Source organism: Schistocerca nitens, chromosome 10 (genome assembly GCF_023898315.1).
Source record: "Schistocerca nitens isolate TAMUIC-IGC-003100 chromosome 10, iqSchNite1.1, whole genome shotgun sequence".
Taxonomy (NCBI): Eukaryota; Metazoa; Arthropoda; class Insecta; order Orthoptera; family Acrididae; genus Schistocerca; species Schistocerca nitens.
The window spans coordinates 28,696,191-28,718,470 of record NC_064623.1 but is presented as its reverse complement, the minus strand read 5'-3'; the positions used below and the strand labels follow the sequence as shown (position 1 = coordinate 28,718,470).

General features: G+C 44.4%; 1 protein-coding gene across 1 annotated transcript in view; it reads right to left on the bottom strand.

Moving 5' to 3' along the window:
- Nucleotides 1-17,815: 17,815 nt before the first annotated feature.
- The window catches only part of LOC126210522 (uncharacterized), a 29,124-nt gene continuing 24,659 nt past the window's right edge, over nucleotides 17,816-22,280 (bottom strand). Inside the window, exon 2 of the mRNA XM_049939769.1 lies at nucleotides 17,816-18,818. Coding sequence (XP_049795726.1) covers nucleotides 18,056-18,818 — 763 coding nt within the window. The 3' untranslated portion in view covers nucleotides 17,816-18,055. The remainder of the gene's footprint in view (nucleotides 18,819-22,280) is intronic.

Here is a 22,280-nt window from a genome sequence, read left to right as displayed (position 1 = left end):
TAAGCATCCTGTCTGATCACCTGCGTCCATTCATGTCCATTGAGCAGTCCGACAGACGTTCCAGCAGGACAATGCGACAAACGTCCAGAATAGCTACAGAGTGGCTCCAGGAAAACTCTTCTGAATTTAAACACTTCCTCTGGCCACCAAACTCCCCAGACATGAACATTATTGAGCACATCTGGGATGCATTGCAACATGCTTTTCAGAAGAGATCTTACAGATTTGTGGGCAGTCCTGCAAGATTCATTAGTTGAGTCCATGCCTTGCCATACTGCATACTCGCACGGTCCCTACACGACATTATGCAGGTGTACTAGTTTTCTTGGCTCTTCAGCGTATATGTTTGATAACAGGTTGTCTCAAGTTAGTTACAGATTTTCTATTAGTTTCCACAGGCATGTTTGAAACGATCCTTGCCTGCCCTCAGACACAATGGTAGTTTGCACACTGTCCATCTGCACACAGTTCAGACTGGGGTTTTTGTTGAGCTACATATGTCACATCTTCGAGACACTGAGTGAATGAGCTGGTGGTTAATGCTTTCATGACAAGTACTCGTGTCCACATATTGCCAACGTTTGGAGTTATATATTATTTTCATGTTTTTGCTGGCAGCTTCTGGAAAATTATAAAAAGTTTATTCTCCCTCCCACTCACCAAACACAACTGCGTGTAGATCCTGCAGTTGCCCATATGGTTGCAGTGCTCTGCCACATACCCTCATCCACAACGATTTGTTGTGCCACTGCTTCACCAGGCACAACGAACTGTCCCTCCATCGACCAGCAAAATGATGTCATAGAGAAGGAAGTGGCTGTCAGCAACAAGACCAGGAACTATTGAGCAAGAAGGCCTACTCAGAGTGTAGATAACTTACAGGGGATTCAAATGGCTCTGAGCACTATGGGACTCAACATCTGAGGTCCTCAGTCCCCTAGACTTAGAACTATGTAAACCTAACTAACCTAAGGACATGACGCACATCCATGCCCGAGGCAGGATTCGAACCTGCGACCGTAGCAGCCACGTGGTTCGGGACTGAAGCGTCTAGAACCGCTCGACCACACTTACACAGGACACTTACAAAGTTGGAGATACCAGCAAGCATCCCTGAAGGCTGAAGTTGTGAAATCCTATTACAGCTCCATCAGAGCTTCTGAAGGAGCTGACTTGACAGGAAAACCTGGGAAGTGAAGTCACTGATGCCCAGTGATGACACCCAGGCTCTCCAGGCTGTTACAGAATCCAGAGTTGGAGTCCCACCATCAGAGAAATACTAAATAGCCAGCCAACATACACTGATCAGCCAGCATATTATGACCACAGGCTTACTATCGATATAAACCCATCCATGTAATAGTTACGTCAGCTGGGGAGGAATTAGTGCTAGTCAGACACACGTATGTTGCATGTAGTGCCCGTGTGTAGAATGGGGAAGGCTTGAAATCTATCTGAGTTTGACCGAGGGCAGATTCTGATGGTCCGGAGGCTCAGCTCGAGCGTTTCAGAAACATCACGACTTGTTGGGTGTTCGAGAAATGCTGTGGTGAGTGTCTTCAACATGTGGCGAAATCGGTACTGGCAGCGAACTGTGATGGAACTAGGATCAGACTTTAATGCTGGGCAGCGTACAAGTGTGTCTGAACACACCGTGCACTGAACACTCCTAATGTTGGGCCCCCGCGCAGCTGATGATCCGTGCATGTGCCAATGTTGACACAACAACGTCAGCAACTACGACTGAAGTGGGGTGCGAATACGTCACCTTCCAGGAGAACAGTTCCTTGACACCTGTACTGCGGGACACACACAATCTGGCGGCAGCTCCATTATGCTCTGGGGAACACTCACGTGGACATCCATGGATCCACTGGAGCTCCTACATGACAACAGCCAAGGAGCATTGTATACTGGTTCCGGACTACTTATACCTCTTCATGACGATCATGTTTGCCAGAAGAAGTGGCATTTTTCAACAAGATAATGCGCCATGTCACAAGACCAGGAGTGCGGTGGCATGGTTCGAGGAACACAGTGGCCAATTCCAATTGATGTGAGGGCTCCCCATTTCGCCAAATCTGAAGCCAATCGAACACATCTAGGATGTGATTGAACGTGGCGTCAGAGCTCATCGCCCCCCCCCCCCCCTCACCAGTATTTATGGGAATTAGGTACTGGCGGCTGTTGTGTGAGAGCACAAGTGCACGTGGACAACCTAAGTTTGGACACCTTGCGGATTTATTGGTTATTTTTCTTTGCAGTCTGTTAAAAATAACATAGATGGTGCAATCTGAAAGATACGGCGCTCACATCTACCACACTATTGCTGCTTGACTCCATGAAACTTGGCAACAGAGTCGTGAGCACACCTTTATTTGTGCACATTTTAAGGAGCTTTTGGGCAGGTGCAGTTCGTGTGACATAACTGCCTTACAGACCAATTACATATGAATTTGCTAAACAACGTTCACGGTTCACGATTTGCACAGCTAGCCCTTGCCACTCAGCTAGAAGTTTACGTCAATGTCACCAGGTAGTCCCTAATTGCGGCAGACTTTTATCCCCATTCGCTCATCATAAATCGTGCTAGATGACAGCACGCATCTCAATTCTACATCTACATCTACATTCATATTCCGCAAGCCACCCAACGGTGTGTGGCGGAGGGCACTTTACGTGCCACTGTCATTACCTCCCTTTCCTGTTCCAGTCGCGTATGGTTCGCGGGAAGAACGACTGTCTGAAAGCCTCTAATCTCTCTAATTTTACATTCGTGATCTCCTCGGGAGGTATAAGTAGGGGGAAGCAATATACTCGATACCTCATCCAGAAACGCACCCTCTCGAAACCTGGCGAGCAAGCTACACCGCGATGCAGAGCGCCTCTCTTGCAGAGTCTGCCACTTGAGTTTATTAAACATCTCCGTAACGCTATCACGGTTACCAAATAACCCTGTGACGAAACGCGCCGCTCTTCTTTGGATCTTCTCTATCTCCTCCGTCAACCCGATCTGGTACGGATCCCACACTGATGAGCAATACTCAAGTATAGGTCGAACGAGTGTTTTCTAAGCCACCTCCTTTGTTGATGGACTACATTTTCTAAGCACTCTCCCAATGAATCTCAACCTGGTACCCGCCTTACCAACAATTAATTTTATATGATCATTCCACTTCAAATCGTTCCGTACGCATACTCCCAGATATTTTACAGAAGTAACTGCTACCAGTGTTTGTTCCGCTATCATATAATCATACAATAAAGGATCCTTCTTTCTATGAATTCGCAATACATTACATTTGTCTATGTTAAGGGACAGTTGCCACTCCCTGCACCAAGTGCCTATCCGCTGCAGATCTTCCTGCATTTCGCTACAATTTTCTAATGCTGCAACTTCTCTGTATACTACAGCATCATCCGCGAAAAGCCGCATGGAACTTCCGCACTATCTACTAGGTCATTTATATATATTGTGAAAAGCAATGGTCCCATAACACTCCCCTGTGGCACACCAGAGGTTACCTTAACGTCTGTAGACGTCTCTCCATTGAGAACAACATGCTGTGTTCTGTTTGCTAAAAAATCTTCAATCCAGCCACACAGCTGGTCTGATATTCCGTAGGCTCTTACTTTGTTTATCAGGCGACAGTGCGGAACTGTATCGAACGCCTTCCGGAAGTCAAGAGAAATAGCATCTACCTGGGAGCCTGTATCTAATATTTTCTGGATCTCATGAACAAATAACGCGAGTTGGGTCTCACACGATCGCTGTTTCCGGAATCCATGTTGATTCCTACATAGTAGATTCTGTGTTTCCAAACACGACATGATACTCGAGCAAAAAACATGTTCTAAAATTCTACAACAGATCGACGTCAGAGATATAGGTCTATAGTTTCGCGCATCTGCTCGACGACCCTTCTTGAAGACTGGGACTACCTGTGCTCTTTTCCAATCATTTGGAACCCTCCGTTCCTCTAGAGACTTGCGGTACACGGCTGTTAGAAGGGGGGCAAGTTCTTTCGCGTACTCTGTGTAGAATCGAATTGGTATCCCGTCAGGTCCAGTGGACTTTCCTCTGTTGAGTGATTCCAGTTGCTTTTCTATTCCTTGGACACTTATTTCGATGTCAGCCATTTTTTCGTTTGTGCGAGGATTTAGAGAAGGAACTGCAGTGCGGTCTTCCTCTGTGAAACAGCTTTGGAAAAAGGTGTTTAGTATTTCAGCTTTACGCGTGTCATCCTCTGTTTCAATGCCATCATCATCCCGGAGTGTCTGGATATGCTGTTTCGAGCCACTTACTGATTTAACGTAAGACCAGAACTTCCTAGGATTTTCTGTCAAGTCTGTACATAGAATTTTACTTTCGAATTCACTGAACGCTTCTCGCATAGCCCTCCTTACGCTAACTTTGACATCGCTTAGCTTCTGTTTGTCTGAGAGGTTTTGGCTGCGTTTAAACTTGGAGTGAAGCTCTCTTTGCTTTCGCAGTAGTTTCCTAACTTTGTTGTTGTACCACGGTGGGTTTTTCCCGTCCCTCACAGTTTTACTCGGCACGTACCTGTCTAAAACGCATTTTACGATTGCCTTGAACTTTTTCCATAAACACTCAACATTATCAGTGTCGGAACAGAAATTTTCGTTTTGATCTGTTAGGTGGTCTGAAATCTGCCTTCTATTACTCTTGCTAAACAGATAAACCTTCCTCCCTTTTTTTATATTCCTATTAACTTCCATATTCAGGGATGCTACAACGGCCTTATGATCACTGATTCCCTGTTCTGCACTTACAGAGTCGAGAAGTTCGGGTCTGTTTGTTATCAGTAGGTCCAAGATGTTATCTCCACGAGTCGGTTCTCTGTTTAATTGCTCGAGGTAATTTTCGGATAGTGCACTCAGTATAATGTCACTCGATGCTCTGTCCCTACCACCCGTCCTAAACATCTGAGTGTCCCAGTCTATATCTGGTAAATTGAAATCTCCACCTAAGACTATAACATGCTGAGGAAATTTATGCGAAATGTATTCCAAATTTTCTCTCAGTTGTTCTGCCACTATCGCTGCTGAGTCGGGAGGTCGGTAAAAGGAGCCAATTATTAACCCAGCTCGGTTGTTGAGTGTAACCTCCACCCATAATAATTCACAGGAACTATCCACTTCTACTTCACTACAGGATAAACTACTACTAACAGCGACAAACACCCCACCACCGGTTGCATGCAATCTATCCTTCCTAAACACCGTCTGTACCTCTGTAAAAATTTCGGCAGAATTTATCTCTGGCTTAAGCCAGCTCTCTGTACCTATAACGATTTCAGCTTCGGTGCTTTCTATCAGCGCTTGAAGTTCCGGTACTTTACCAACGCAGCTTCGACAGTTTACAATTACAATACCGATTGCTGCTTGGTCCCCGCATGTCCTGACTTTGCTCCGCACCCTTTGAGGCTGTTGCCCTTTCTGTACTTGCCCGAGGCCATCTAACCTAAAAAACCGCCCAGTCCACGCCACACAACCCCTGCTACCCGTGTAGCCGCTTGCTGCGTGTAGTGGACTCCTGACCTATCCAGCGGAACCCGAAACCCCACCACCCTATGGCGCAAGTCGAGGAATCTGCAGCCCACACTGTCGCAGAACCGTCTCAGCCTCTGATTCAGACCCTCCACTCGGCTCTGTACCAAAGATCCGCAGTCAGTCCTGTCGACGATGCTGCAGATGGTGAGCTCTGCTTTCATCCCGCTAGCGAGACTGGCAGTCTTCACCAAATCAGATAGCCGTCGGAAGCCAGAGAGGATTTCCTCCGATCCATAGCGACACACATCATTGGTGCCGACATGAGCGACCACCTGCAGATGGGTGCACCCTGTACCCTTCATGGCATCCGGAAAGACCCTTTCCACATCTGGAATGACTCCCCCCGGTATGCACACGGAGTGCACATTGGTTTTCTTCCCCTCTCTTGCTGCCATTTCTCTAAGGGGCCCCATTACGCGCCTGACGTTGGAGCTCCCAACTACCAGTAAGCCCACCCTCTGCGACCGCCCGGATCTTGCAGACTGAGGGGCAACCTCTGGAACAGGACAAGCAGCCATGTCAGGCCGAAGATCAGTATCAGCCTGAGACAGAACCTGAAACCGGTTCGTCAGACAAACTGGAGAGGCCTTCCGTTCAGCCCTCCGGAATGTCTTTCGCCCCCTGCCACACCTTGAGACTACCTCCCACTCTACCACATGTGAGGGATCAGCCTCAATGCGGGCAGTATCCCGGGCAACCACAGTCTTAGTCCGATCGGGGGATGCGTGGGACGAGCTGGCCGTCCCCGACAAACCCCCATCCGGACCCCCACAGTGATGCCCATTGGCAACAGCCTCAAGCTGTGTGACCGAAGCCAACACTGCCTGAAGCTGGGAGCGAAGGGATGCCAACTCAGCCTGCATCCGAACACAGCAGTTGCAGTCCCTATCCATGCTAAAAACTGTTTTGCAAAGAACGTCTGAACTAATCTACAGAGAGCGCAAACAAAGCGACAAAATTTAAACGGTTATTAAAATACAAGATTGCCTAGTAAATGCAGTAATGCTGCTTCTAACGCACTGCTGACACACTGCTCGGCAGCGGAAGGAGACTACGCGATTTTACACTATTCAGGTACTAAAACGCGATGCTACAACTCGCAAATACTATAATACGCCCGAAATTTATGTATCAAACAATGCAAGTACCAAAAACACTCAAAGAAATTAAGAATTAAACTATGTAAGAAATGAGTGAGCTAGGAGTATACGACTTGCTGCTGCAGCTGCTTATCCAACGGCGGCAGGGAGCACACTCACTATACAGGGTGAGTCACCTAACATTACCGCTCGATATATTTTGTAAACCACATCAAATACTGACGAACCGATTCCACAGACCGAACGTGAGTAGAGGGGCTAGTGTAATTGGTTAATACAAACCATAAAAAAATGCACGGAAGTATGTTTTTTAACACAAACCTACTTTTTTTAAATAGAACCCCGTTAGTTTTGTTAGTACATCTGAACATATAAACAAATACGTAATCAGTGCCGTTTGTTGCATTGTAAAATGTTAATTACATCCGGAGATATTGTAACCTAAAGTTGACGCTTGAGTACCACTCCTTCGCTGTTCGATCGTGTGTATCGGAGAGCACCGAATTACGTAGGGATCCAAAGGGAACGGTGATGGACCTTAGGTACAGAAGAGACTGGAGCAGCACATTACGTCCACATGCTAACACATTTTTATTGGTCTTTTTCACTGACGCACATGTACATTACCATGAGGGGTGAGGTACACGTTCGACGGGCGTTTCATAGGACGTGGAGGACGCATAAATTGGCCAGCCCGTTCTCCTGATCTTACACCTGTGTACTTCTTTCTGTGGGGTACGTTGAAGGAGAATGTGTACCGTGATGTGAATACAACCCCAGAGGATATGAAACAACGTATTGTGGAGCCTGCGGCGACATTACACCAGATGTACTGCGGCGTGTACGACATTCATTACGCCAGAGATTGCAATTGTGTGCAGCAAATGATGGCCACCACACTGAACATCTATTGGCCTGACATGTCGGGACACACTCTATTCCACTCCGTAATTGAAAACGGAAACCACGTGTGTACGTGTACCTCACCCCTCATGGTAATGTACATGTGCGTCAGCGAAAAAGACCAATAAAAAGGTGTTATCATGTGGACGTGATGTGCTGTTCCAATCTCTTCTGTACCTAAGGTCCATCACCGTTCCCTTTGGATCTCTACGTAATTAGGTGCTCTCCGATACACACGATCGAACAGCGGAGGAGTGGTACTCAAGCGTCAACTTTAGGTTACAATATCTCCGGATGTAATTAACATTTTACAATGCAACAAACGGCACTGATTACGTATTTGTTTATATGTTCAGATGATCTAACAAAACTAACGGGGTTCCATTTAAAAAAACGTTGGTTTGTGTTAAAAAACATACTTCCGTGCATTTTTTTATGGTTTGTATTAACCAATTACACTAGCCCCTCTCCTCACGTTCGGTCTGTGGAATCGATTCGTTAGTATTTGATGTGGTTTACGTAATATATCAAGCGGTAACGTTAGGTGACTCACCCTGTATACTGTAGTAAAATTAGACTGGACATCAGTATATGTTAAAGCTGTACTGGAAGTAAACCTATTTTGCGCATTTCTGAATGAGGTATAGTATATTAAGTTATGAATTTTATCATACAGTAATCCATTTGAGGCGCTGAGAATCGTGAAGCCCTAAAGCACATCACTGTCGATTGTGAGATTATAGCATTTATTCATGCCTCTGAAATCTGTTGATCTTATGATGAATCATGTTTATCTGTGCTGTAGGCCCACATTGTGTACATGAAAATTCACAATTAGCTGATCACTGGTTTCTCTGGTGTTTACTTAAATGTGGTATTGACGGCAGTGTGCTTTGGCCCTTATGGATCTCAGCGCCTCACTTGTATTCTAGTTCCACAAATGACATTTTGCGTTTGGAGCTGGTTGTTTACTGTACGCGAATTGGCTTTCGTGTGCAGGGTAAACATGAATTATGTTGAATCTTTTTTAAACATTATCTGAAAAGTGAAGCTGGGTGGATGGGTCGTGAATCGTGCTTGGATAGCTCAGTCGACAGAACACTTGCCCGTAAAAGGCAAATGTTCCGACTTCTAGTCTCGGTCCGGCACACAGCTTTAATATGCCAGGAAGTTTCATATCAGCGCACATTCTGCTGCAGAGTGAAAATCTCCTTCTGGGAACATAAAAGTAAATTAACAGGAAAAGTTAGGCGCATAGGAATTAGGGCTTCTGATAACAGAGCCTTTGATTAAGAGAGTGGCGAAATCAAATAAGCTTGACTACAAGTGAACATTTAACAAGGGAAGTGTACAGTTAGCACAAGTTGTTGTGTGGGTGGAGCGTAAGAATATCTGATTTTCGGGGAGAAGTAAATTCGCGAACTAACACATCTGTTAGGAATCTTGTACATTTGTCTGAACAAATGTAAAAGCACGAAAACTCCCGCTTACTCAAAAATGCGAAATGTAGAGTTGCGAAAGCTTACACATTTTTTCGTTATTTTCCTAAACTGTGCTTAATTATGTACGAAACAACACAATTCCACAGAAACAATTCTTTCTTTTGTCAGATAAGGTTCAAAATGGCTCTGAGCACTATGGGACTTAACTGCTGAGGTCATCAGTCCCCTAGAACTTAGAACTACTTAAACCTAACTGACCTAAGGACATCACACATATCCATGCCCGAGGCAGGATTCGAACCTGCGGCCGTATCGGTCGCGCGGTTCCAGACTGTAGCGCCTAGAACCGCTCGGCCACGCCGGCCGGCTTTGTCCGGTAAGTTATGCATCATATTATTATTACTGTTGTTATTATTACTGGCCGTGGCTGTGGTTGTATAAACTTGTTGATACGCATAACTGTGCACAACAGATGCTATTACTTTCACACTCTCAAATTTATCTAAATCTAAAAATTTGTTAACACTCAAATGTCTACTCACGAGCCGTCACTGGAATTACGTGACTTGCGAGTGCGTATGTTGTGCCAACTGTCTCCAACGACCTACCAAGGCCTCATTGCTTCCATGCTCTGATGCACTGCCACTTTTATCCATGCCAAAGGTGGAAACATCGAGTATTAGGTAGGTGGTCGTAGTGCTCTGGCTGCTCAGTGTACCTACCCACAAATCAGTCCATCTTTCTCATATGTTCATTGTATCCAGCGGTGTGTAATAAACTGGGGACCTAGAAACGACGGTGAGGCTTCGTCCCGCTGTAGCCCCGAGTGCTTCACAATCCCACAGTGGGCCACCCACCTCACCACCGTCCCACACCGAACCCAGGGTTATTGTGCGGTTCGGCCCCCAGTGGACCCCTCTCCCCCACCGGGAACGTCTACATCTACATTTATAATCGGCAAGCCACCCAACGGTGTGTGGCGGAGGGCACTTTACGTGCCAATGTCATTACCTCCCTTTCCTGTTCCAGTCGCTTATGGTTCGCGGGAAGAACGACTGCCGGAAAGCCTCCGTGCGCGCTCGAATCTCTCTAATTTTACATTCGTGATCTCCTCGGGAGGTATAAGTAGGGGGAAGCAGTATATTCAATACCTCATCCAGAAACGCACCCTCTCGAAACCTGGACAGCCAAGCTACACCGCGATGCAGAGCGCCTCTCTTGTAGAGTCTGCCACTTGAGTTTGCTAAACATTTCCGTAACGCTATCACGCTTACCAAATAACCCTGTGACGAAACGCGCCGCTCTTCTTTGGATCTTCTCTATCTCCTCTGTCAACCCGACCTGGTACGGGTCCCACACTGATGAGCAATACTCAAGTATAGGTCGAACGAGTGTTTTGTAAGCCACCTCCTTTGTTGATGGACTACTTTCTAAGGACTCTCCCAATGAATCTCAACCTGGCACCTGCCTTACAAACAATTAATTTTATATGACCATTCCACTTCAAATTGTTCCGTACGCATACTCCCAGATATTTTACAGAAGTAACTGCTACCAGTGTTTGTTCCGCTATCATATAATCATACAATAAAGGATCCTTCTTTCTATGTATTCGCAATACATTACATTTCTCTATGTTAATGGTCAGTTCTCACTCCCTGCACCGTGTACCTATCCGCTGCAGATCTTCCTGCATTTCGCTGCAACTTTCTAATGCTGCAACTTCTCTGTATACTACAGCATCATCCCGAACCCCGCATGGAACTTCCGACACTATCTACTAGGTCATTTATATATATTGTGAAAAGGAATGGTCCCATAACACTCCCCTGTGGCACGCCAGAGGTTACTTTAACGTCTGTAGACGTCTCTCCATTGAGAACAACATGCTGGTTCTGTTTGCTAAAAACTCTTCAATCCAGCCACATAGCTGGTCTGATATTCCGTAGGCTCTTACTTTGTTTATCAGGCGACAGTTCGGAAGTGTATCGAACGCCTTCCGGAAGTCAAGGAAAATGGCATCTGCCTGGGAGCCTGTATCTAATATTTTCTGGGTCTCACGAACAAATAAAGCGAGTTGCGTCTCGCACGATCGCTGTTTCCGGAATCCATGTTGATTCCTACAGAGCAGATTCTGGGTTTCCAGAAATGACATGATACGCGAGCAAAAAAACATGTTCTAAAATTCTATAACAGATCGACGTCAGAGACATAGGCCTATAGTTTTGCGCATCTGCTCGACGACCCTTCTTGAACCAGACGAGTGTAGCCCAAATGTTTACGTGGTAGAGTAATGATGGTGCACATGTATGTGGAGACAGTGTTTGCGCAGCAATCGCCGACAGAGTGTAATTGAGGCGGAATAAGGGGAACCGGCACACATTCACTGAGGCAGATGGAAAACCGCCTCAAAAACCATCCACAGGCTGGCCAGCACATTGGACCTCGACACTAATCCGTCAGCGGTTATGTGCCAGGGACCCGCTTGGGAAGCAGCGTGTTAGAGCGCGCGGCTAGCTGGGCTGGCTTTATCCAGCGGTACCGAGGTTTTTGTAGTATATCCTGCAATGCTATCCCGGCCAGCTGGTGACTAGGGGGCAGAGACCACATGCAGTACAAGATGAAGCAGCCACCTGCCATTCGTGGACTTCGCTCGCAGCTAAGTCTGCATGTGGTGAACTTGGTGCCTCCGTTCCACTGGGTTATCAACTGGGTGAAAGCCTTCCTTTGTCGACCACCTCCCTGGTGCACTGCGAGTTCAAGTCTGGATGTGCTTGCTGTCCAGCTACCATTTTAACAATTATTAAGCACTCAATTCGCTGTAACCTTCAAGAAATTTTTATATTTTTTGTCCTTTATATTATTTAAAAAACATTAACAACTGTATACCAGTAAGACTGTAATAATGAGAAGTGTTTGCTACTAGATTTAGAAGCATCCGACCCACCTTACATTTCAAGGCAGTGGGTCACTCGGTACTGTTAATGAAATAAATGAATAAAAGAAATTTCCAGCTACACCATAGCTGAAATTTAGCGCGGACTTCAATGTGCGATGCTTACAGCAGTTTTCACAATGAAAATTTGTCTCGAAACCTGGCAGAGAATCCAAAGAACTCCTGGTCCTGTGTAAGCAGATGCACTGGAAATACTATTGATGACAGTGCTGCTAAAGCACGGTTACTAAACACAGCCTTACAAGTTTCTGTGTGCCCGACCGAGACTCGAAATCGGGACCTTTGCCTTTCGCGGGCAAGTGCTCTACCATCTGAGCTACCGAAGCACGACTCACGCCCGGTACTCACAGCTTTACATCTGCCAGTATCTCGTCTCCTACCTTCCAAACTTTACAGAAGCTCTCCTTGCAGAACTAGTACTCCTGAAAGAAAGGATATTGGCTGTTGCCGTGGCTAAGCCGTGTCTCCGCAATATCCTTTCTTTCAGGAGGGCTAGTTCTGCAAGGTTCGCTGGAGAGCTTCTGTAAAGTTTGGAAGGTAGGAGACGAGATACTGGCAGAAGTAAAGCTGTGAGGACCGGGCGTGAGTCGTGCTTCGATAGCTCAGATGGTAGAGCACTTGCCCGCGAAAGGCAAAGGTCCCGAGTTCGAGTCTCGGTCGGGCACACAGTTTTAATCTACCAGGAAGTTTCATATCAGCGCACACTCCGCTGCAGAGTGAAAATCTCATTCTGGCTTACAAGTTTCCTTAATTAAGAAGACGAAGTAAATATTCCAGTAAATTAGAAGTAGATATCCTCGGGGTAGTGAAGCAACTTAAATCACTTAATAGAAGCATGTCTTCCTGTCCAGACTGTATACCAACTAGGTTCCATTCAGAGAATCCTCGTGCAATAGTGCTATACTTACTGGCCATTAAAATTGCTACACCAAGAAGAAATGCAGATGACAAACGGGTATTCATGGGACAAATATATCGTACGAGAACTGACATGTGATTACATTTTCACTCAATTTGGGTGCATAGATCCTGAGAAATCAGTACCCAGAACAGCCACCTCTGGCCCTAATAACGGCCTTGATATGCCTGGGCATTGAGTCAAACAGAGCTTGGATGGCGTGTACAGGTTCAGCTGCCCATGCAGCTTCAACACGATACCACATTTCATCAAGACTAGTGACTGGCGTATTGTGATGAGCTAGTTGCTCGGCCACCATTGACCAGACGTTTTCAATTGGTGAGAGATCTGGAGAATGTGCTGGCCAGGGCAGCATTTGAACATTTTCTGTATCCAGAAAGGCCCGTACAGGACCTGCAACATGCCGTCGTGCATTATCCTGCTGAAATGTAGGGTTTCGCAAGGCTCGAATGAAGGGTAGAGCCACGGGTCGTAACACATCTGAAATGTAACGTCCACTGTTCAAAGTGCCGTCATTGCGAACAAGAGGTGACCGAGACGTGTAACCAATGGCATCCCATACCATCACGCCGGGTGATACGCCAGTATGGCTCAAGTGGCTCTGAGCACTATGGGACTGAACTTCTGAGACCAGTCCCCTAGAACTTAGAACTACCTAAACCTAACTGCCGGCCGCTGGTGGCCGAGCGGTTCTGGCGCTACAGTCTGGAACCGCGCGACCGCTACGGTCGCAGGTTCGAATCCTGCCTCGGGCATGGATGTGTGTGTGTTGTCCTTAGGTTAGTTAGGTTTAAGTAGTTCTAAGTTCTAGGGGACTTATGACCTCAGCAGTTGAGTCCCATAGTGCTCAGAGCCATTTGAACCATTTACACCTAACTAACCTAAGGACACCACACACATCCATGCACGAGGCAGGATTCGAACCTGCGACCGTAGCGGTCGCGCAATTCCAGGCTGTAGCGCCTAGAACCGCTCGGCCACACCGGCCGGCGCCAGTATGGCGATGACGAATACATGCTTCCAATGTGCGTTCACCGCGATGTCGCCAAACACGGATGCGACCATCATGATGCTGTAAACAGAACCTGGATTCATCCGAAAAAATGACGTTTTGCCATTCGGGCACCCAGGATCGTCATTGAGTACACCTTCGCAGGCGCTCCTGTCTCTGACACAGCGTCAAGGGTAACCGCAGCCACGGTCTCCGAGCTGATAGTCAATGCTGCTGCATACGTCGTCGAACTCTTCGTTCAGATGGTTGTTGTCTTACAAACGTCCCCATCTGTTGACTCAGGGATCGAGACGTGGCTGCACGATCCGTTACAGCCATGCAGATAAGATGCCTGTCATCTCGACTGCTAGTGATACGAGGCCGTTGGGATACAGGACGGCGTTCCGTATTACCCTCCTGAGCCCACCGATTCCATAATCTGTTGTCAGTCATTGAATCTCAACCAACGCGAGCAGCAATGTCGCGATACGATAAACTGCAATCGCGATACGCTACAATTCGACCTTTCTGAAAGTCGTAAACGTGATGGTACGCATTTCTGCTCCTTACACGAGGCATCACAACAACGTTTCACCAGGCAACGCCGGTCAACTGCTGTTTGTGTATGAGGAATCGGTTGGAGACTTTGGTTCAAATGGCTCTGAGCACTATGCGACTTAACTTCTGAGGTCATCAGTCGCCTAGAACTTAGAACTAATTAAACCTAACTAACCTAAGGACATCACAAACATCCACGCCCGAGGCAGGATTCGAACCTGCGACCGCAGAGGTCGCCCGGTTCCAGACTGTAGCGCCCAGAACCGCACGAGCACTCCGGCCGGCCGGTTGGAGACTTTCCTCATGTCAACACCTTGTAGGTGTCGCCACCGTCGCCAACCTTGTGTGAATGCTCTGAAAAGCTAATCATTTGCATATCACAGCATCTTCTTCCTGTCGGTTAAATTTCTCGTCTGTAGCACGTCATCTTCGTGGTGTAGCAATTTTAATGGCCAGTAGTGTATGTAACCGCTCGCTGGACGAAAGATCCATTCCCAATATTGAAAAGCTGCATACGTCACTCCAATATTCAAGGGAGCAAAATCTACTAAATTACAATCCCATATCATTAATTTCGATATGCCGCACGATTCTGGAACACGTATTGTGTTCGAACATTATGAATTACCGCTGAGAGAACGGTCTATTGACAAATATGCAACACAGATTTAGAAAACGTCGTTCTTGTGAAACGCAACTAGCTCTTTACTCCCGAGAAACGTTGAGCGCTACCGACAAAGGATTTCAAAATGATTCCATATTCCTAAATTTCCCGAAGGCTTTTGACAGTATACCTGGCAAGCTCCTTGTAATCAAATTGCGTGCTTATGTAATATCGTCTCAGTTATGAGACTGGGTTAATGATTTCTTGTCAGAGGGGCCACAGTTAGCAGTAACTGACAGAAAGTCATAGAGTAAAACAGAAGTGATTTCTGGCGTTCCCCAAGGTACTGTTACAGGCTCTCTGCTGCTCCTTACCTGTATAAATTATTTAGGAGACGATCTGAACAGCCCTCTTAGGCTGTTTGCAGATAATGCTCTTGTTTATCGTCTAGTAAAGACTTCAGAAGATAGAGACAAATTGCAAAATGATTTGGAAAAGATATCTGTATGGTTAGAAAATTGGCAATTTACTCTGAGTAATGAAAAGTGTGAGGTCATCCACATGAATTGAAAAACGAATCCGTTGAACTTTGGTTACATGATAAATCCATCAAATCTAAAGGCCATAAATTCAACTAAATACTTAGGAATTACAATTACGAAAAACTTAAATTGGAAAGAACACACACAAAATGTTGTGGATAGGGCGGATCAAAGACTGTGTTTTATTGGCGGAATACATAGAAGACGCAACAGAGCTGCTAGAAAGACTGCCTACACTACGCTTGTCCGTCATCTTTTGGAGTATTGATGCCTGGTGTGGGATCCTTAGCACATAGGGTAAACGGAGTATATCCAGAAAGTTCAAAGAATGACAGCTTGTTTTGTATTGTCGAGAAATAGAGGAGATAGTGTCACGGACATGATACAAGATTTGGGACGGACGTCATTAATAGACAGGCGTTTCTCGTTGCGCCGGGAGCTTCTCCAGAAATTTCAAACACCAACTTTCTCCTCTGAATGTAAAACTATTTTGTTGACACCGACCTACACATGGAGAAAGGATCATCATAATAAAACAAGGGACATCAGAGCTCGTACGGGAAGATGTAGATGTACGTTTCTTCTGCCTTCTGTTCGAGAGTGGATTAAGATAGAACTGTTGTCAAGGTGGTTCAATGAACCCTGTATCAGTTACTTAAGTGAGATTTGCAGAGTAGCCATGTAGATGGTGCTGTAGTTCCAGCCTGTGTGGGCCTACACAGTTGCTGACCATCACCCATGGTCAGCGCTTTCGTCATGCTGATCACCGAGATTTAAACACCGTCTGCCAAGGCATAAGAAGTTATTTCTGTCATACATCGCTGACAACACGCTGATGGCAGCATTGCCTGCTGTGTCGTGAACTGCTGATGCCAGCACATCTACAGTATATCCGCAAGCCACCTAATGGTGTGTGGTGGAGGGTACTTTCGGTACCACTGCCTGATCGCTCCAACCCTGTTCCATTCGCGAATAGTGCGTGGGAAGAATGATTGTCGGTAAGCCTATGTACTGGCTCTAATTTCTCGAATTTTCTCCTCGTGGTCAATACGTGAGATGTAGGTGGGGGGAAGTAATATGTTGTCCGACTCCTTCTGAAAAGTGCTGTCCCGAAATTTCAATAGTAACTCTCTGTGCACCATGACCACCCAGACTGGCAACCCGTCACTGCAGCAGGGCTTCTATCCTTGTAGCTGACACAAATAAAGAACTATTATAACCATAGATCTTTTACTGACGGTTCGCCGTGTAATGGTACTTTAATTACGTAACTATTACGGCACCTCACCTCAGCCTCTCGATACCAGCAATATTCTACTGTGTTTCTGTAAAATAGTTAACATACTTCTGTGACAACATTCAGATTTGATTTCATTAATGTAGAGGTACTTCGAAACATCTATATGTATATATTGCAATGATATTATTCTTATGTGTATTCTTTCTTTTGTCACTATGATCTTTGACGTACCTGTAACTCTGATTTTTGGACGCGTAAGCGGTTATTAGAGAGTCAAGCTTTGGTCGTCATGTTAAAAAGATGCAAATTGTAGTCAGTTTATGAAATGTGAACTTTAACAGTGAGGAAGATATTTTTAAGTATGTTTTATATTGTGAAGTGATGTTCTGGAACGAGTTACGTGATATTGCAACAAAAGTAATAAAAAAGAAGTGTAACTTAAATTCGGAGAGCTGATTACTTTTTTACATCACCATTGTCCTAACTTGCAAAAGATTAATCTTCAAGAATGGCTTATGAAACACACACTTATAAAACTTCTGAATATCGCAGAATTACACCTAGGCCTCTTTGCATCCGACCTTGGAATCATCACTACCTAGATTTCCGACGATTGAGCCATGAGTTCACAACGAGACCAGCGTGGGAAACACGAAAAGATGAGTGCCTGGTTTATCCATTATTTCATGAAATGACTTTATTAACTGTGCTCTAATGACACCTGCCACATAATATAACTTTGTTGTTGCCCGAAAATGCAATATTTAGCAGCGTGAGCAACACTACAATCATAATTAATTTTTGACCTTTGTTGTGGTAGGGTTGTTGGAGCCGCGCGATTCCACTTACCAACACCTCCATAGCTCCTGCCTCATCAGGGAAACAAGATTCCATCCCAATCTGCCAGCAGGCGATTCACCCACCACTGTAGATGTCACGTCCTGAACCCTAAAGATTTCTCAGACCGACAGAAAGACAAAGAAAAGTAAGCTTTTTGTATAATGTTTATTGGCTCTAGGCTAGATCACACATATAGGCAGCAATAAAGTGTTTAATATATGTTCTTATCTGTGTCTACAGTCACAATAATACTTGAAATACGATGTTTTTAAATTCCAGTTACGGACAGAAAGAATATTTGAGTTTGCATTCCAACAATGTCAAATAAGATATCTAAAGCGTTAACTGTTTAATAGTAAACATAATGGAAAAAATTACCAACAGACTCACGAAATAGTACAAGAACTAGATTTGTATTTGTTTTCAATGTCTTTCCACTCAGACCAGCTACAAGTTAGGTTTTCAGGGTTTGTACATAGCCTTTTCTTCCATTTCTTCACACACTCGCACAATTCTTTGCACGCATTGTTGGTTTCCGCAGCTCCAGATCCTAACAGCTGCTTGAGTTCCTTGCAGATTTCATCCCTAATTTCTTTCACGCCCTTCTGTCCACAGAACATGAAGAAGCGTTCCATAAAACCGGGATCAAAATCATTTTTAACTTCCACGGGGTCGAGCTCGAAAATACAGCCGCCGGTGTGCAGAAGTTCCGCACCCACGAGAGCATCTGTCTCTCGTTCGTCGAAGTAGTCCCAGGCGTTTTCGTGCATGGAGACGTTTGTTGAGACCACTAGTGAGTACTGAATACCGGTGTCTCTTAAACGCTTCTCGACTCTTTTGTAATAATCGTGGTACTTGTTGATGTTGAAGTCGGATTTATTATTACTACTCGACGAAAACAGGTCAACTTTTTTTATCGGTTCAGATTCCTTCGACGCAATGTGCTTCAGCTGCACGAACAGGGCGTATTTGCAGCGACTGCCGGTCCAGATCACGCCGACGTCGTTAAACATGCTCGTTTCGTAGGCATTGCACGTGACCTTGAATTCGGGAAGCTCTTTTCTGAGGCACCGAAGAAAGACCAGCACAGTCACCAGCACTTCGTAGTCGAACTCGTCGCCTGTCTTTCGTGATCCTTTCTCTGAGTCCCTGTGAAGAAGAAAGAGAACCCATTAGCGCCGTGTGTTGCCATATGGCAACGTTTGTAACAGCTTTTTAAAATCGTTGATTCCACGACATCAACGAAGCGAGAGTGTTGGCAGCACTGGATTCCGTTTCGCAAGACTGTATAAAGATCACTACAATGCAACAGTTTTAACAATACATTTAAATTCTGCGGCGTAAGCAGTGTTGGAAGTCGTTGTTTGCTGAATGACAAAGAAAAATGGAGTATAAGGTCGAGTAAGTATGTTTTACACAGTAACTTACGATATATAATTTGGTTTTTTAGTATGTCTGTGCTTTAAATACCGAAATATATATTCTTTGGAGGTTACTGCTTGCTGTGAAATAAATTACGTTCATTTAGGCCGTTTGAACGTCGGTGTTGCCATATGGCAACGCTAGGCACTTTTACTCAGTAAAAGGACGAATTTTCTCTTTTTTGTTTTAGAAGAGGTTTCTCGCTTGCTTAGGCGCTGGAGATTCTTTATAATGACGATATTGAAGGTGATGTGTTTCTTGAGCCCCAAAATTATTTTCCAAGAAAGATCGGGGATATTTTGAAACAGCAATAGAGAAGAATGATGAATTAATGTATGTGCGCTGGCTGGACAACTCAGTTGTCACAATGATCTGTTTCTCATGTGGTGCACAAGAAGATGATCAAGTCAAGACATTCTCGCAACTAAAAAAGCGAAACATAATGATTCCCAGACCAAAACTGGTAACGAAATATAATACATATATGGGAGGTACTGATCAGATGGATCAGAATCTAGCATGTTATCGCATTGCAATAAGAAGCAAGAAATGGTACTGGTGTTTATTTACATGGATGTTAAATGTCGCCATACAAAACAGTTGGATTTTGTATAATAAAGCAAGAAACCAAACAATTTCTCAGCTTGATGTCAAGAGAGAATTAGCAACAGTGTACTTGAAAAGACACCAAGATTTACCAAAAGGAGCCGGGAGACCTGCATCGAGGGCATGTTCCGACAGCCGCATATCAGATTCAATTAGGTTTGATGAGACTGACCACCTCGTCCAGCACACAGAAGGAAAGAAGAAGAAAAGGTGTGCACAAGAGGACTGTAAATCTATTGTGAGAACAATGTGTTCAAAGTGTAGTGTGGGATTGTGTATTGACTGTTTTATTCCATTTCATGTAAAATAATGCTGAGTTCAAGATTTGATTTTTGAGTATTAATTGTACTGTGTTATAAAGTATCAATTGTATGATGAAGACTGAATAATAAATTTCCACAAAACTTGTATATGTAATAAGAAATTTCAGTAACCTACTTATTTTAGTTGAAGTTGTAATACATACAAATTTAGGTAGTGAAAGCACCTAGCGTTACCATGTGGCAACATCAAATATCTCGCTAATGGCGGTAATGACTTTTGTCGAAACAAAATTGTGTAATTTATGCCTTTTACAGACATAATAACGCAATTTTTTTAAAAAAATCACGAAAAAATTAATTCCGGCGCTAATGGGTTAATTTTACTCGGAAGGTCTCGCTCTTTAGCTCATTGTCACTTTAATTTATATACACGGTTATTCTAAATGATGGACCCATTTTCAAAAATCCGTATGTATTCAAGTTCAAATCCGAAATGAAGAAGCTTTGTACCAATGAAAAGAGGAAGTTTCAAAGTGTTTGGCGGGCGGCGGCGCGCGGGCGGTGATGGTTTCCGACGCGGCCGATAGAGTTTGCGCGGCAATATGGCCGTCATCCCGTTTCCCTGTCAGTTGTGAGTGAGATGGCAACTGTGAAGCACAAGGTTTCCTGCGTTCTTGTGTTCGCGAAAAGTGAGTCGCAAATCGCGGTGCAGCGGCCATTTCTTACCAAATTCGGTATTCAACAACCAACTCGCGAAAACATTATTCGTTGGTTTAAGCAATCTAAACATACTGGGAGTGTGTGCAGAGGAAAAGCACAGGCTGACAGCGAGTGTCAGAGGATGATGTCCGACCAGGGGCGCCCGTAGGTTTTTGTCTCAGCGGGGGCAAAAATTTTCACCACACACAAAATATATATATTCCCAGATTTTATGTTTCCGAACCGTATTCTGCCAGTAAATTGTTTTCTTACCATTCATAATCGTTTCTTGCGATGGATGTGGAAATATTTATGCGATATGTTCCTATTTGAACATAGCAAGACTCACCTAGAACGTTCCGGAAATGAAGGTAGCTCACGCCACACCCTGCTAAATCACGTTCGTTGACAGTAGTTCCAATGACGAATACTGCATACTTCTACAGACAAGTAGCGAAATTAGTGGCCACACAGTACCCTCGAACACTTCTTCAGCAAACGAAAAGGAACATAATACAATACGATAATTTAAATTAGCGTCTGACAATTGTTAACCATTATTTGAAATTTGAAAGAATAAAATTTTGCCGAGTGTGTTTTGTTGTGCAACTGTATTGTGTTGCCAGTTGAGGTTTATGAAGAGGTTTGTACCTAGTGAGGTGGGAACAGAGAGGGTGACATTTTAGTACTCTATAAGTCAACATTTTCGAGATGGAACTCTCACCGTGGGTACCATTCTTAATGGGACCACGTACACATGTAGTAGTTTGTCGATCGGCAGAATCGCTTTATTTTATTATAGCTTATTAGTAATGCCCAGAGTTTGTTAACATGTAAACAGGCTTTCCTTATCAGATATGCGTTGTTTACAGTTACTAAGATCTCGAACATTCCGGCTATAGATATCTATCTTTAATTTTGTATTTTTCGTCATATAGATACTGTATCGTAGATTATTTTTCAAGGAAGATATCATTTTTTTACGTTTGTGTTTAACGTCGCTTTATGACACAACTGATTCTTTTAATATGTAAAGAACGAACAATGGGCGTGCCCTCAGGAAAAACGCTTAGATGTTGCTGAATAATACATTTGTAAAAGTTAACAATAAACTGCTGGTTCAACTGATTATTCCCATCATTGCCTCACTTGCTGTTGTTAATTTCTACCAGGTGGGTGTAGAAATAAAAATAAAGATACTTCGTAGGCAATAGCTGTAAGATGGATATATATAATAATTTTGCACATCTTCAACGAACGAGATTTCTTAAAGAAAAACACACAATTTTTAAATTTATCATCATTTTTTTAATTTTAGTTCGATTCTCCTTTAAAGTTTTTCATTGCTCTAGCTCATCCTGTAATTCTGTTTACATATGTTTCATATCATTTTTACGTCATTTTATCGATATTTTCCGGTTATTTTAGTGGTAATTTTGCAGGTATTTTAAATCATACATAACTGAGCCCTAAAGTTACAGGTATTTTTTATATTCGTAAACTGAATGAATTCTCACAAGGGGGAACAGCCCCTACTGCCCCCCACCCCCCACCCCCACTGGGGGCGCCCCTGTGTCTGACGGATTCAAGAAAGTTTTGTGTGCATTCCCAGTAAGTTTAG